The sequence below is a fragment of the Seriola aureovittata genome, chromosome 11 (genome assembly GCF_021018895.1).
Source record: "Seriola aureovittata isolate HTS-2021-v1 ecotype China chromosome 11, ASM2101889v1, whole genome shotgun sequence".
NCBI classification, from domain to species: Eukaryota; Metazoa; Chordata; class Actinopteri; order Carangiformes; family Carangidae; genus Seriola; species Seriola aureovittata.
The window spans coordinates 14,337,618-14,352,318 of record NC_079374.1 but is presented as its reverse complement, the minus strand read 5'-3'; the positions used below and the strand labels follow the sequence as shown (position 1 = coordinate 14,352,318).

At 40.4% G+C, this 14,701-nt stretch overlaps 2 protein-coding genes across 2 annotated transcripts; both read left to right on the top strand.

The window, feature by feature from the left end:
- Nucleotides 1-1,779: 1,779 nt before the first annotated feature.
- phgdh (phosphoglycerate dehydrogenase) lies at nucleotides 1,780-8,037 on the top strand. The gene is made up of 12 exons (XM_056388524.1): nucleotides 1,780-2,025; nucleotides 3,583-3,734; nucleotides 3,828-3,893; nucleotides 3,993-4,047; nucleotides 4,234-4,332; nucleotides 4,452-4,584; nucleotides 4,737-4,885; nucleotides 5,039-5,191; nucleotides 6,141-6,279; nucleotides 6,558-6,685; nucleotides 6,779-7,001; nucleotides 7,598-8,037. Exons 1-12 carry the CDS (start codon nucleotides 1,888-1,890, stop codon nucleotides 7,750-7,752), a joined length of 1,590 nt encoding a protein of 529 aa, XP_056244499.1. The 5' UTR covers nucleotides 1,780-1,887; the 3' UTR covers nucleotides 7,753-8,037.
- Nucleotides 8,038-9,674: 1,637 nt separating this feature from the next.
- klhl23 (kelch-like family member 23) lies at nucleotides 9,675-13,613 on the top strand. The gene is made up of 4 exons (XM_056388522.1): nucleotides 9,675-9,811; nucleotides 10,025-11,257; nucleotides 12,347-12,499; nucleotides 12,577-13,613. The coding sequence occupies exons 1-4, from the start codon at nucleotides 9,805-9,807 to the stop codon at nucleotides 12,885-12,887; spliced, it is 1,704 nt and encodes a 567-aa protein (XP_056244497.1). The 5' UTR covers nucleotides 9,675-9,804; the 3' UTR covers nucleotides 12,888-13,613.
- Nucleotides 13,614-14,701: the final 1,088 nt, after the last annotated feature.

Sequence of the window (14,701 nt, the reverse complement as noted above, 5' to 3'; positions counted from 1 at the left end):
GTATGAGTATGTGTACCGGAGACTTTAAGTTTCCAAATAACATTTCTGTACATTTCTTATGGGACCACAATTAATTTACAATCTGTAAAGCCAAAAGGTATCTGAGAAAGATTAGACCAAATTATAATAATTATTATTATTTTTGCAACATCTTCACTATATTTGTTTACATAAAATTAGATGAAACAACAGCATCTCCACTATCAAACATTTCAGTTTTGTGTTTGTATGTTGCATATTCCTAAATTAAAGTGTTTATTCAAATTACCACACAAACTAACCAACTTGAGGCAGGGTTGTATTACAGTACAGAAAAGGTTTACTCATTGCAGAGAATGGAAGGAACAGGACGTTTCCCGCAGGTTAATTTGGATTCATGTGGCCAAACTGTTTTCACTCAGTGACATGACAAAAGAGTTGACCTTTTAGTAGAACTCCTACAGGTTCATACTCAAATCCAGATAGCTTATTCTTTGTTGTCGCTTTGCTACTCATATTCAGGGAAACACGACCAACAAGTCTCCAGTCCATCACATCTGGTTAAGATTAATATATAGACACATTATTAGACCCATATATTTTAATTCTGCACAAATACAAATTACATGCATTTTCAAATCTAGTGCTGAAAACAGATATTTGTTTGACTGTGATAGACACGTTATAATACTGAGCTAACCCTGAAATAAGAGGAATGTCATGTGCAGCCTAATGAGTCAGGTGATGAACAGTGTCTCTTGAATTAAGACTGAAAAAAAAGAACTCGTTTGACCTGACAACTGTTGAATGGAAGAAGCAAGCTTGTTGTTCCTTAAAAGGATGAAAGTTATTTCTGTTGTACATTACAATAGCTTCATATGAACTGATAGTGTGTGAGTTTATGGTGATCACATTTGTCCTGTGGTATCACCATAACATTACTTTTGTCTACTATCCTGAAACAAATGACAAGATATGGTTCTTTGCTCAGTCTTGTCTTAACTCAAGTACTGTACTTCATTACGACTTTTAGGTATATGCATTTTATAATTCTGGATACTTCCAGTCCACTACATTTCAGTGGGAAATATTGTGCTATTTTCTCCACAACATTTGTTTGACAGCTGGAGGTGCAGGTTATTTTAAGATTACACAGCAAAAGTTTGGCAACGTCTCAGCAAATTCCATATTTTGTTGATTTTTGAAGCAAAAAGGAGTAAATACAACCCCTGCAGCAAACACATAAAATTTGACTCTTTCAAATGTTAATGAACTATTACTTTTTTTAATTTCATGTTCTAATAAAGACTGAAAAAAATCTGCAAAGAATAGTGGGTGAAAACTCCTTGGTTTGGTACATAATATGAAATATGCACAGCTACATATAACATCATTAAAACTGCATCTCTGACAACCAGCTACATTAAATTACTACCTTAAATGTTGCTTTCATGTTAATGCATCAATAATAATAGTGAGCCCAAATATACAAAATATAGTTAACAATAATATAGCCTAACACTATACTCCCTTCATGAGTACTTTTTATTTTTGATATTTAAAGTACACTTTTGCTAATAATAATTATGTGCTTTTACTTACGTAACATTTTAAATGCAGTACTTATGCTTGCAGTGAGTACTTGTGATATTGACATTTTTATGGTAAAATACACTGAATACTTGCTGATAATTGTGTCAAACCGGTCTGGAGTCTGGATGCAGCTGCGTCAGAGCAGGAGATGCATGAGAGGCGGGTTTACTTTGAAAGGGGTTGTCCTCAATCCGAGATAACCATTCAAAACCAACAGAGGGAAAAGCTACTCCCCGTGTCCATCACCTCACCAAGGCATCAACCATTCAACACAAGTTACCCACCAAATAGCAAAGCCGGAGAACAAACTCCAAGATGGCCCCGATCTCCATCAAAACTGTCCTGATCAGTGAAAGTGTGGACCCTCGCTGCAGGACGATTCTGGAGGAAAATGGCATCCGCGTTACGGAGAAGCAGAACATGAAAAAGGATGAATTACTCGCGGAAATAAAGGTAAGGGTGGCACTCTGTATTGCACAATTGCTTTCACATGCACCGGTTGTCATTTTATCCTTACGCAACATGCACATGTTTTTGAATCATGTTTTTTTTTTTTAAACTGTACTCGCTTTAGTTACAGCCATTTTTCAAGCTCATGTGATTTGTCGCTGCACTTGTCTGAGGAAAGTATTTTTTTTTAAAAGGCAGAAACCAAACAGCACTTGTGTGTGTGTTTTTTGTTTTTCTGCCAACTTTGATGGAGGGCGTGTGAACTTTGATTTGACACTTTTCTCAAGCTATCTACTCAGCACAGACTGCATATGAAAAAGTACTCATTCTAGTTTAGTACCGCCCATTGGGAAGCTGATGCAACTCATCCCCGACTTTGCCGGTTCTCCCATCCCTGCTTCACTCAGCAAACTGGCAGCTTTTATCAGAGCCTTTGTGTGTGTAACAGAAGCAAATATTTGCTTTGCACAAATTAGACTTGTCAAATAAGAAGCAATGGGTTCTAATGGAACTTTTCTCATGCAAACTAAAAGGATGGTAGTATTTTGCACTAGCTTCAGGGCCACATTCATTGCTTGACTCTTGGGCCCAGGGGCTAAAATTAGATGAGGGGCCCCCTTTGTCCGCTGCCCCTCCTCCTGCACTATGGCAGCCTGACTAGGGAAAGTGCTGTCGGGAAATACTTTAATGACAACTTGCATATCATGTTCTCCGACGGCCAAACAGTAAGCTTGGTCGTATTTCATTTTTTACAGTAAAAAAAAAATACATATATGATTTGCAAGTAATCGAGTCCTCGTTCATAAGGTAATGAGAGTACTCGAATATTGAAATTACTGAAAATGCCCATCTCTAATATAGTGATAAGGTGACACCATTGGTCGAGTGTTGGAGTTTCCCCATTGGTCGTTGCTCTTTCAAAAATGATTTGATGCAAACAAGCAGTATTGCCAACTTAGTGCCTTTTGTTGCTTGATAAACTGACATTTCAAACTCCATTGGCAACTTTTTTCCCCCCAGAAAGCACCTAGCAACAAATCTAGCGACTTTCTGGATAAACATTAGCTACTTTCTGTAGAAGAGAGTTGCCAGTGTTGTCCTGATTGCAAGAGGTCGGTCTTTCCTCAGCAAGCACACCTCTCTATGCTGACTGCACAGCATTTGACATGAATGAGCTTCAGACTTTCTCTCTGAGTGATCATTTTACAAGTAAATATAGCCGAAATCACAGCATAGCCGTTGTGGTGGTTTGTTGATTTTGTCAGACGACGTCGGTGTTATATAAAGGCACAGGTGAGGTAATAAATCATGGATTTTTAAGGCTCTTATCGTGTCCATTTCATCTTGTGCTGTTGTGGTGCAAATTACTAAAAACTTTGCATTAAACATAGTACCACAAAGTAATTGACACTCAGTGAATCTGTGTCCTTAAGGTCCCTTAAAAAATTGGGATCACGGGGCAATTTGCTGCATTGCATGGTTGTTAATTCAGCCTCGATGAGATTAACCACAGATATAAAACAGCTTGAGATCAACAATGTGCCTTTCTCACCCTCCTAGGACTATGACGGCCTGGTGGTTAGATCTGCAACCAAGGTAACAGCTGATGTTATAAATGCTGCTAATAATCTCAGAATCATTGGGAGAGCTGGCACCGGTGTGGACAATGTGGATGTTGATGCTGCTACCAGAAAGGGTATTATTGTCATGAAGTAAGTTTCCAGTCTTTGACTTTGCATAAATTTGAGTTATAGTACAGTTTCAGTTTAATGTACCGCCCAGTAACTGTACACTGTTTTCTGCAGCACACCAAGCGGTAACACGATCAGTGCTGCAGAGCTGACATGTGCCCTGCTGATGAGCCTCTCAAGGCAAGATGAGTCATGTCTTTTTGAGCTATTGTTAACATGTTCAGTCTTTTTGATTGCACATACAGTACTGTAAAAATCAATAAGTCAATGTGTTTTCAGAAATGTGCCTCAAGCTGCAATGTCGATGAAACAAGGGAACTGGGATCGCAAAAAGGTAAGCAGAGATTTTGGTTTGGCCCCGTCTGTTTGAATGACTGTTTGCAGTTGGCACACAAAGCAAATTTACAGTTGCATGGTCGACTCCATTGTTCACCCGGTCGGCAATAATATGATGCGACACTTGGATCTGTGCAGTTTTAGATTCGTAATCAGGGTCTTTGTTTTGTCTCTAATTTTACAGTTCATGGGTGCGGAGCTGTATGGCAAAGTGCTTGGAATCGTTGGACTTGGAAGAATAGGAAAAGAAGTCGCCTCAAGAATGCAATCATTTGGCATGAAGGCAAGTAAAGAGATTACAATGTGACAAGCCTGTACTCACATTTCTCAGCCGTTAATTGCTCTGTAACATTTAGTTGGAACAAACATGTTGATAAAAGTTGTTGTTTTTTTTCTTGTCAGACTATTGGCTATGATCCAATCACTCCACCTGAGGTGTCAGCCAGCTGGGGGGTGGAGCAGATGCTTCTGGAGCAGCTTTGGCCCCAGTGTGACTATATTACTGTCCACACTCCCCTAATGCCCTCTACTGTGGGTGAGTTTTACTCACGCCCTCCCCACTGAGCAGTCACATTACTACGTTGTTGGCTGATCACATGGCTGTCACATATTGTACTTGCGAGTTGTAGAATTCACTTTTCGGTTTTGTTTTGTTTTGTTTTTTTTGTTTGTTTTTTTGTGTCGAAGGTCTGCTTAACGACGAAACATTTGCTAAATGCAAGAAAGGAGTGAAGGTTGTGAACTGTGCACGAGGGGGCATCATTGATGAGGCTGCCCTGGTCAGAGCTTTGGAGTCTGGACAGTGTGGAGGAGCAGGACTGGACGTCTTTGTTGAGGCAAGATCATAGCCTCCCATTGTCACACAATAATCTGACTACAGCAGACTGCAATGACAAAAAAAATCTAATTGTGTCCTTAAATCACTGTTGAATATTAATAATGGAGATGCAGTGGTTTAAGTCTTATTTTGTGTTTATCTTTGGATACAGGAGCCACCAAAGAATCGCTCACTGGTGGACCATCCCAATGTCATCAGCTGTCCTCACCTGGGAGCCAGTACCAAGGAGGCTCAGGCGCGCTGTGGGGAGGACATCGCCCTGCAGATTGTGGACATGGTGAAGGGCAAGAATTTGGTCGGAGCAGTAAGTTCAATGTTCTTACATCTTTTTAAACAAATGACTTCTCAAACCTGCAGTTTTGTTTTTGCGGAAAAGGAAATAATTAACAATTCAGGCACTGTGGGGGTGTCGAGTAGTTCAGTTGGTTGAGCATCCACCCCATGTTTAGAGGCTACAGTCCTCGCTGCAGTCGGCCCCGGTTTGAGTCCCGCATCGGACAGCCCTTTACTGCATATCATTACCCCTCTCTCTTCCTCCCCATTTCCTGTCTCTCTCTACTGCACTGTCAATAAAGGCACAAAAAGCCCGAAAAAATAACTTAAAAAAAAACAAACAATTGTGCATGTCTCCTACTATCTCCTAATGCCATGCGTTACCGGAAGTTTTTCATTCTAAACAACTCACAACAACGAGTGATGTCGGTGGTCCCCACGGAAGTGCAAGGGACTTATTATAAGCCTCCTATGAAAATAAAACATTTTATATTTTATCATGTGCAAGTATAGGTGATAGTGATTATTACAGCAGTGGATCATATGGATTTCTCAATAACCCGCATGCTCTTATCTAATTACAATTATATCAACACTCTTTAGTGATAGCTCTGAGAAAGCGATCGGTAGCCATCTGTATCTGGAAATGAGTTCATATATCAGCTAATTGTCAATAACTGCACTTTTGCAGGTCTGGGCTTAAAGACTTGTCACTCTGACAACAGATCCAGATGAATTTTTTTAAACCAGCTTTGATGAACCAAATAATCAGATCATTAACAATCTAATCTGGAAACTCAGGTATCCATGTTCTGTCTCAATTCTGTCTGAATTTTAAGACTGAGCATAGACAGAAGACATCATGAAAACAAAAAAAAAAAGAAATTTTGTTCAGTTGTGAATGGTGCTGAAGTATCTGCTCTCTTGTGATCACATTCAGTTCACAAACACAAGCTGATTCCATGTCTTTTCGTTTGTAGGTGAATGCACAAGTTCTGGCCAGCACCTTCTCCCAGGAATCTCAGCAGCTGATTAAACTCGGAGAAGCCGTTGGAGCTGTGTTGCAGTCATGCACTACTTCTAAGAAACCATTCAGCCAAGTTCAAATAACCACTCAAGGTAAAACTACTTGTCTGACCAGTTTGTCTTCAGAGACCTGAATTGGGAATCACAGGAAGACGATATTGAAACAGAGTGGCTTTCTCCCTCTAGTGGTGTGACTGTGAAAGAGTCACTATATTTGACACGAGCTGGACAGTCGTGTGGAAGCTATTGTAGGAAATGATGAAGATGTAGTTTCTTCTGTTCATGTCTGTAATCAACTATTTTGTTTTGAAATGTTTCACTTAGTTTCAGTAATGGCAGTAAACATTGTTTACTGTTTTTCTACAAACCAGGTGACTGCATGAAGTCCTCCACTGGTTACATGACTTCAGCAGTCCTGGTTGGACTGATGAATGATGAATCAGGCTGCTGCCCGAACCTCATCAACGCACTGAGCCTCGCCAAGGAGTCTGGAATCATGGTACAACATCACCTCATTGTAACAAATGCCACGTGACGATAAGGAGTGTGTGTCTTTACAGAATAATTTCACGTGTGTGAATTGAACCTTCAGGTAAACCAGGGCCACTGTGCATCTGACGGGACAACTGATGGTGTGTGTAGGGTGGAGATCGTGGCCAATGGTTGCAGCTACAAAGCACGTGGTTCAGTTCAAGGAGGTGTGCCAGTCCTGCTGGAGCTGAATGACAGCGTGTTCAGACAACCCATCTCTCTCACTGGGAATCTGCTGTTCTTCAAAGCCTCTGCGAGTCCTCAGCTCCTGTCCTCAGTGGCTGGTGAGAAACTTTAAGCTGGTGCATGAACTCAGATTTGTTAAGGAGGAAAATCAACCATATGAAGCTGAAGGTGTTAGAATAAGGCCACAGTTGATAGACACAACCAGTTTGTCTCTGTACTGACACACTTTTGATAAGTTTTTTTGGGCTATTATTCCAGCAGGGGAGTGGTGAAGCCAAATATAAAGACAAGATTAACGATTAGCTTTTTCAAGCCTCAGCATTTTACACTGAAAAACTAGTACAAGAAACCAGACCTTAATGTCAACGACAAAATTCATAAATCACTGACAAACCATGTCCAGTATAAAACTGGAATAATTACGTAAATACGAATTTCATAATCTATTGTCCGTTCTACTCCAGGCTATGGAAATAGCTCATTTAAGCCATTACAGAATTTTTCCGGGTTTTGTTGAGTCATTTCATGGAAAAACAGCACTCTTAAGTCATCACAGTACGTAGCACAAAAGACAATAGGACACGCGTTCCGCCTCTCCAACACCACACAGATCACAATGACTAACGAGTAAATAACAGTTTTTGTCTGCTTTAAATTCACACCTATTTTCTCTTTTCGATTGTTCTTTGTGTAGGACTGCTGGTCGGAGAGGGAGTGGAGATTGAGTCTTTCAGCGCTCCCTCAGACCGCACTGGGGATCTGTGGTATTGTGTGGGGGTGTCCTCCCTCCTGCGAGACCTCGGTGCCTTGAAGCCTTTGGTTAAGGAGGCCGCACAGCTCACCATTTAAACGTGCACAGTGCTGGGATAACATTCAGTATCTGAAACACTTAACACATTGAAGAGTGTCTAATATAGCTTGTCTGTCTTGGTCTTAGAGTTTACAGCTAACAACTTGTTGAGAAGTTGTAGTTTAACACTTGTAGTTTAAAACTTGCCTTTTGATAACATTCCAGTGTTAAGATGGTTTGTTGAAGTGAAACTAAATGAAATGTGTAAATGTCATGTGCTGTTCAGTTTGTTGGTTGACCCTTTCAAAGCACAGATGTAAAATAAAATACTCTTACTAAAAACACGGAGAGAACTATTTTTATTTTCTTTTTTTATTCTGTGAGATTTTACACTGATTTACAGAGAATATGTCATTATTCTATGGTATAAGCCTCAGTTTGCAGTGTTGCATCACATTACATTGTACAGGTGAACATCACAAACACAATAGGGGAGCGTAATAAAGTAACAATGTAACCGACAGCTGGTTCCTTGGTAGATATTTATTATGCAAAACAAGCTCATAAAATATGATGAATCGCCTAATAAAAAGACCCACCAGGATAAAGTAGACCTAATGCAACCTGCACCACCAATGTCAACGGTTTGTACAATATTGCATATAAATGTTATTAATTCTAAAGTACAAATTTGACTGTGTGACTTAAAAGAAATATTCAGGTAAATGGTTTGAAAACATTTTCCTTCATTGTTCTATGCATTTAGTTTAAGTAGCGTATTTCAAGACTAACTGTTTTCGCTCTCCTGTCTCCTTGAAATTCATGTTCATTCAGTTTTTTCTAAAACAAGCCACAAGTACCACAATGTAAAAATGTAAACATATAGAAGTATTAGCAGCTAAATGTACTTGACGTATCAAATGTAAAAGTACTTGGCCCTTGTGACTGATGTATTATTATATATTAACATTTGTAGATGTATCAGTGTGTGAGTAGGCGGAGCTAGTTTTAGCTACTTTACATACAGTGGTGGCTCCTTTTCTCATTCTGCTACACACATTTGCATCAGTGTTTTGGAGTTTAATCTTTGCTTTATGTGAAATACTGGATAGCAAGTTGATGTCTTTGAGCTTTGTGCAGTTTTTTCAATGAAACCATATGAAGTTTCTAAAGGAATTGTCTTTTGATAACAACTCACATACATCTGTGGGGCCCCAACTAGACACTGCCTTTTTTTAAAGGGGGTCACAAGCCAAAAAAGGGTAAGGAACCAGAGGATTAATCTTTAACAATGTGTTGTATTTTTTTTTTTTTTATCAGTTCAATCATATGTTTTTGATTGTAAAATCAGAATCTGAAAACTAACTGCAGCTGGTGGAGTAGAAGTGCAGTATCAGAAAACAAAAATAGTCAAGTCAAGTATCTTTCCACCGCTGAAAACGAGAGTAAATCAGCTCCTGTAGTCGTATCTCTGAGATCATGTGCAGGAGTGAATATTGTGCACTGGCTGTAATCCTTGTTAGGATTAGGCAAAGCCTTGACCACACTGCAACTGGGTTCAAAATACCATGGCAACGACAAGAATTGGGGGGGGGGGGGCATGAATAGTGAACAGTGCAATGGCTACTTCTTGTGCTGCATTGAAGACGATGCTCATTTGTATAAGATTTGTATTCTGTTAGTGTGATGCCTCTCCTCCTCCGCCTGTTGGCTGCACTAATGCGCCGTACTTGAGCTCGTCACGAGACATGTGGATGGAGGTCAGTCTATATTTAGGCTCAGGGGGAGTGAAAAAGTAGCGGTGTTGGGTGATTCCCTGTGAATGGGTGTTTGGTTTTTATCAAGGACCTGCTGGTGGAGACTTGAGCGTGCTGTAGCAGAGGAGGAGGGGGAGGGGGAGGTGGGGGAGGAGGTGTGTGTGTGTGTGTGTGTGCGTGTGTGTGTTGGGGGGGGGGGGCTGCACACACAAATACCAAAATAGGATAGAGCTGCCTGCGACCGTCCTGCGGGAGCTAAATTGAGGTTCATGTGTTTTGGAGACGAGCGTTCAGAAGAGAGAGGACACAGACGAGTGTCAGTGCAGAACAGCGCCGGTTGTTCATGGATAGAGGATGAGAGGTAAGCCTATAGTACCTCTGCTTGACTGTAGTCTTATAGTTAAGGGGTAAATAATGGGGTAATTGCGTCTCCGCAGGACTGTAATTAATTAAAAATGTGAATGTTACGCCATGATTTTTGCTTTGCTGTTTTTCCCCCAGCCTATATAAAAGATCGTCTACTTGGATCACTGACATGTTTTCCTGTGTGTTTTTTTTTTTTTTTTTTCTCCAGATACCATCATGTCACATACAGAAAGCGAAATCTACACATACGACTTCTGTGATGGTGACCATGCAGCGCAGCTCCTGGATGCTCTCAGGCACTTCTACATTAGCGGCCTGTTCACTGACGTTTCTCTTCAATGTGGCGAGTCCGGACAAGTGTTTCACTGCCACAAGGCGTTGCTGTCAGCCCGCAGCTCCTATTTTAAAGTCATGTTTACAGCTGATATGAGGGAGAGGTCAAACAGCGTCATCAAACTGGTCGGCGTTGACTGCACCGTTCTGGGCGCTCTGGTGAACTACGTGTACACAGCACAGGTGTGCATCACTGAGAGCAACGTGCAGAGCCTGCTGGAGGCTGCAGACCTGCTGCAGTTCACCTCTGTCAAACAGGCATGTGAGGAGTTTCTCATTCGCCTCCTGGATGTGGACAACTGCCTGGGGATGCACGCTTTCGCTCAGCTGCACCTCTGTCCCCTATTGGAGAGAGAGGCCCAGAGAATGATGCTGAGCAGGTTCTCAGAGCTCATGCAGCAGGAGGAGTTCCTAGAGCTGAACCATGAGAAGATGAGATCCGTTTTGGTCGCTCAGAACCTCACTTTGCAGAGGGATGATGTGCTGATAGATGCTGTGGCCAAGTGGGTGACCCATGACGTGGATAATCGGGTTCATCATGCTGCAGACTTGCTGCATTCCATCCATCTGGACCTGGATGAGAGTTACTTCAAGGCTACTTTAGACGTGCACAGGCAAAGCTTGCTGAGACGTGAGGGGAAATTTAAATCTGTGATAATTCAGGCTTTAAGGTCCAATGACAAGGCGATGTCTGCAAGTACAAAATTGTCCTCCAGCATGTATATTATCGGTGGATACTACTGGCACCCTCTTTGTGAAGTTCACATCTGGGATCCTATCAGTGACACATGGGTGCAAGGAAAAGACATGCCTGATCATGCAAGAGAGAGTTACAGCGTCAGTTTACTTGGAGCAAATATCTATGTGACTGGAGGTTACAGGACAAACACGGTCGAGGCCCTGGACACTGTTTCGATTTATAACTGCGACTATGACGACTGGACTGAGGGTTGCTCCATGATTACAGCGAGGTACTACCATTGTTCTGTGGCTTTGCATGGCTGTATTTACGCCATTGGAGGCTACAGAGGAGGAGCTCCGGAGCGAGAGACTGAATTTTATGATCCTTTGAAAAAGAAATGGTTTTCTGTTGCCAAAATGATCCAAGGTATGCAAAATATTAGGGGGGCATGTTGTATTCGGGGATCGGGTGAAAAAGGGGGGAAAAAAAGAATAAATCAATGATGAGAAAACGATCTCACCTTAAGCTACATTTAGTTTTCTGGGGCTTCTGAACACATCACATGATCTTCATCGACAGAGTTAGAGTTAGCCCTGGTACAGAATTGTAGATGTTCACTTTAAGGACTTGTTGTCCGTGTTGGCTTAAAAGCTGAGGATCAACTTTCATTTTTATCCTTCCAATTTCCTGATGAAGATCATATTATATGACTAAAAGCTCCTGAACAGCTTCTAAATAGACCTTGTGGTGAGACTGTTTTCTCATCTGTCAAAAATGAGCACCGAACCCGCAATAAATTTATGCTTTCCTGAAAATACAATTACCTTTGTACCAAGTGAGGGTCGAAGTCTATTCATGCAGTTCCATGAAAACACAAACTTTGATCTCAAAGGCTCATTTGTTGACCGAAGGAACAGCAGTTTGACAAAAAAATCTTTAAAACAAAGTCCAATCACTATTCTTCTTTCGGAGCAGTCAGCCACATCTCAGGTCCTTCATCAGTAGATGGAATGTGCTCGGTTGTCATGGAGATGGTTCAATCTCCTGAGTCTAGATATAGCTGAGAGCCCAGTAAGAAATCAAAAGTGGGTTAAATAATGCTTGTTTTTACAGTTTTCTTTTACAACTTAAAGCTACACCAATCAGTACCTTCATTTAAGGATTAAATGTTGCTTGTAGTGACGAACCCACAGAGAATTGTCACCCAACTTTACTATTCTCCTCAGATCTGCAAAGCATTTTAGTGGCTGAGCATTTGGTAGGAAAACCCAGATGTTGGTGGTGAGCAAAGCAGAGCTAAAGGCAAACTGAATAGACTCCAAAAATGAACTCCAAATATATGTTAGAGTTGTTTTGCGTTTGTTGAATGTGTAACTTGTTTGCTGAGAAGTTCACCGTATCAACTTTAAAAGCTGATAATGTTGCAGTGATCCATCAATCCATCTTTAAATCTTTAATATTTATAGATGTTAGTTATTGATTAAATGATACATATATCCTCTGCTCTCTTTGAAGGTGTAGGAAATGCCACTGCCTCTGTAATGGGAGATAAAATCTATGTGACTGGAGGCCACTATGGGTACAGAGGAAGCTGCACCTATGAAAAAATCCAGGTCTACAGGCCAGATGTCAACGAGTGGAGTATCATTACAATAAGTCCCCATCCAGGTATGAGAAAGAGAAAAAGGAATGTGAGCAACGATGATCTTAATACTGTTTTTTAATTTAAAATCCTCTGTTTTCAGAGTACGGGCTGTGCTCTGTGTCTCTCAACAACAAGCTATATTTGGTGGGTGGACAGACGACTATCGCAGACTGCTACGACACAGAGAGAGACGAGTGGAGACCAATATCAGTGATGAAGGAGAGGAGGATGGAGTGTGGGGCTGTGATAATAAATGGATGTATTTATGTAACCGGGGGATACTCCTACTCAAAAGGGACTTATTTGCAGAGCATTGAGAAGTACGACCCTGAGCTGGACTCATGGGAGATAGTGGGGACTCTTCCCAGCCCAGCCAGATCACATGGATGCGTTTGTGTTCACAGTGTTTAAAGTCAAACTCTCATCACATCTTGTCTATCTTTATCTTGTCATTTTGTGCCAAACGGATCAAATGGGCAAATCCATTCTGTCACAGTGTCAGGTGTCAAACACACAAGATGCCAAGTTAGCCAATTTTTTTGCACTGGATGACTGCCTTTAGAGAACTACACATTTGTCACAACTGTGTATATACTGAAAAACAAATATGTAGTGTATACTGCACATACCTCAGGGGCTTCACTATTAGCTTTTTAGTTTAATTTCTTAGGGGCTATTGTTTTAATAAATTGAAACCAAAGACTGAAAAGAGAAAGAATCCAGCTCAGACCAGTGATGAACTGGGACACTCCAAAGCATCTTTTTTTTTTTTTTTTTTTTTTTAAATAAAGCTGCACCTCAAGGCTGCTGATGCTTCAAAAAAATCACTACAACTGTGATGTGATTTCTGCTTAAATATATTAATTACAGTCATAAAAGAGAGACTCCATTTAAGATAAATCACTTATTTCCACAGTGACTTAAAGTTGCCAATTCATTTGCTACACCTAGCTAAAACTAACGCAGTCTAACACAACAGTGTCGCAATAAATCCTACCGTCATGAAGGTTATAATGTTCAGTGTTTGATTCAGCTGTATGATCAGTTTTGAGAATGTACTTTGTGGTGCAGAACTGTTGTTTTAGACTACATTAGTTTGGGCTAGTTGTTCCTAATAAACTGCTAACTGAGTGATTATTTAGGGTAGTGACTCTCAGCTGTTATGAAAAGAGTATTTTGAGAATTAGAGTTCATTGATGTTGGTTGTAATGTAACGATGAGACAAATTGATTTGTAAAGCACTTGTCAACAACAAGCTAATTCAGTGCTTCATGTTATACATTAAATTATTAAGACAAGATAAAAATACAAACAATACAAAGAGAGAAATTATTGGTTTAGAAGAAAATATATATAAATAAAATAAGAATAAGCACAGGAAAGAATTACACCAAATAGAAGAATTAATGTGTTACAAATTATTTTAAATGTGGGATACTTGTATAATGTGTTCAGTGCTGTCTTGGTTATATAAGTTAAAGCCGTATTACAGTGACACCCTGAGGCTGGCCGTTAGAAATGGGAGAAATGCCAGTGAAGTAGAGAAGACAGCACCTTGTGATGACATATTGGTTCATTTTATAAGGACATAATAACCATCCTACAATAAGTGCTATTGAGCATGAAAAAAGGCCATTAAAGATCTTTGGTTGGGTCGTTAAAAAGAAGGCTAAAGAAATGGGTGTACTGGATAGGAGTTCATCTCTAACTGGGGTTCATGCAAACTACATCTCCTTGGTTACTGCCACAGCCAGAGATAGATCTCAGCCTCATTGAATGGTTAAGAGATGAACGTGTGGGAAATTCATACATAAGAACTACTACTGTTACTTACAGATAATACAGATGGTTTACAGGAAAAAAAAACAGGTAGAACAGCAGAAGCAATAGTAGTCTCTGAGTTTAAAGTTGAGTGTGGGAAGAGACTTACGGATGGTAGATCTGTTTTTGCATGTGAAATGATGGCCATGGTTATTGCCCTGCAGTGGGTAGAGGTTGCTAGGCCAGAGAGTGGTAATTGTATCACATTCATGTACAGCACGAATAAGTTAAAACAGGTGTAGAGAGGATTTATTGTTTGAAATACTAGACATTATTCAGAATTCACCAAATATGATTGTCTGCTAGTTTTGTGTGGGTCCCTGCTCATATTGGAATTGATGGGAAGAAAGAGGCAAATGAAGCAGCAAAAAAAGGGCTTTGAAGTGTGGGTGTAGTCATATTAT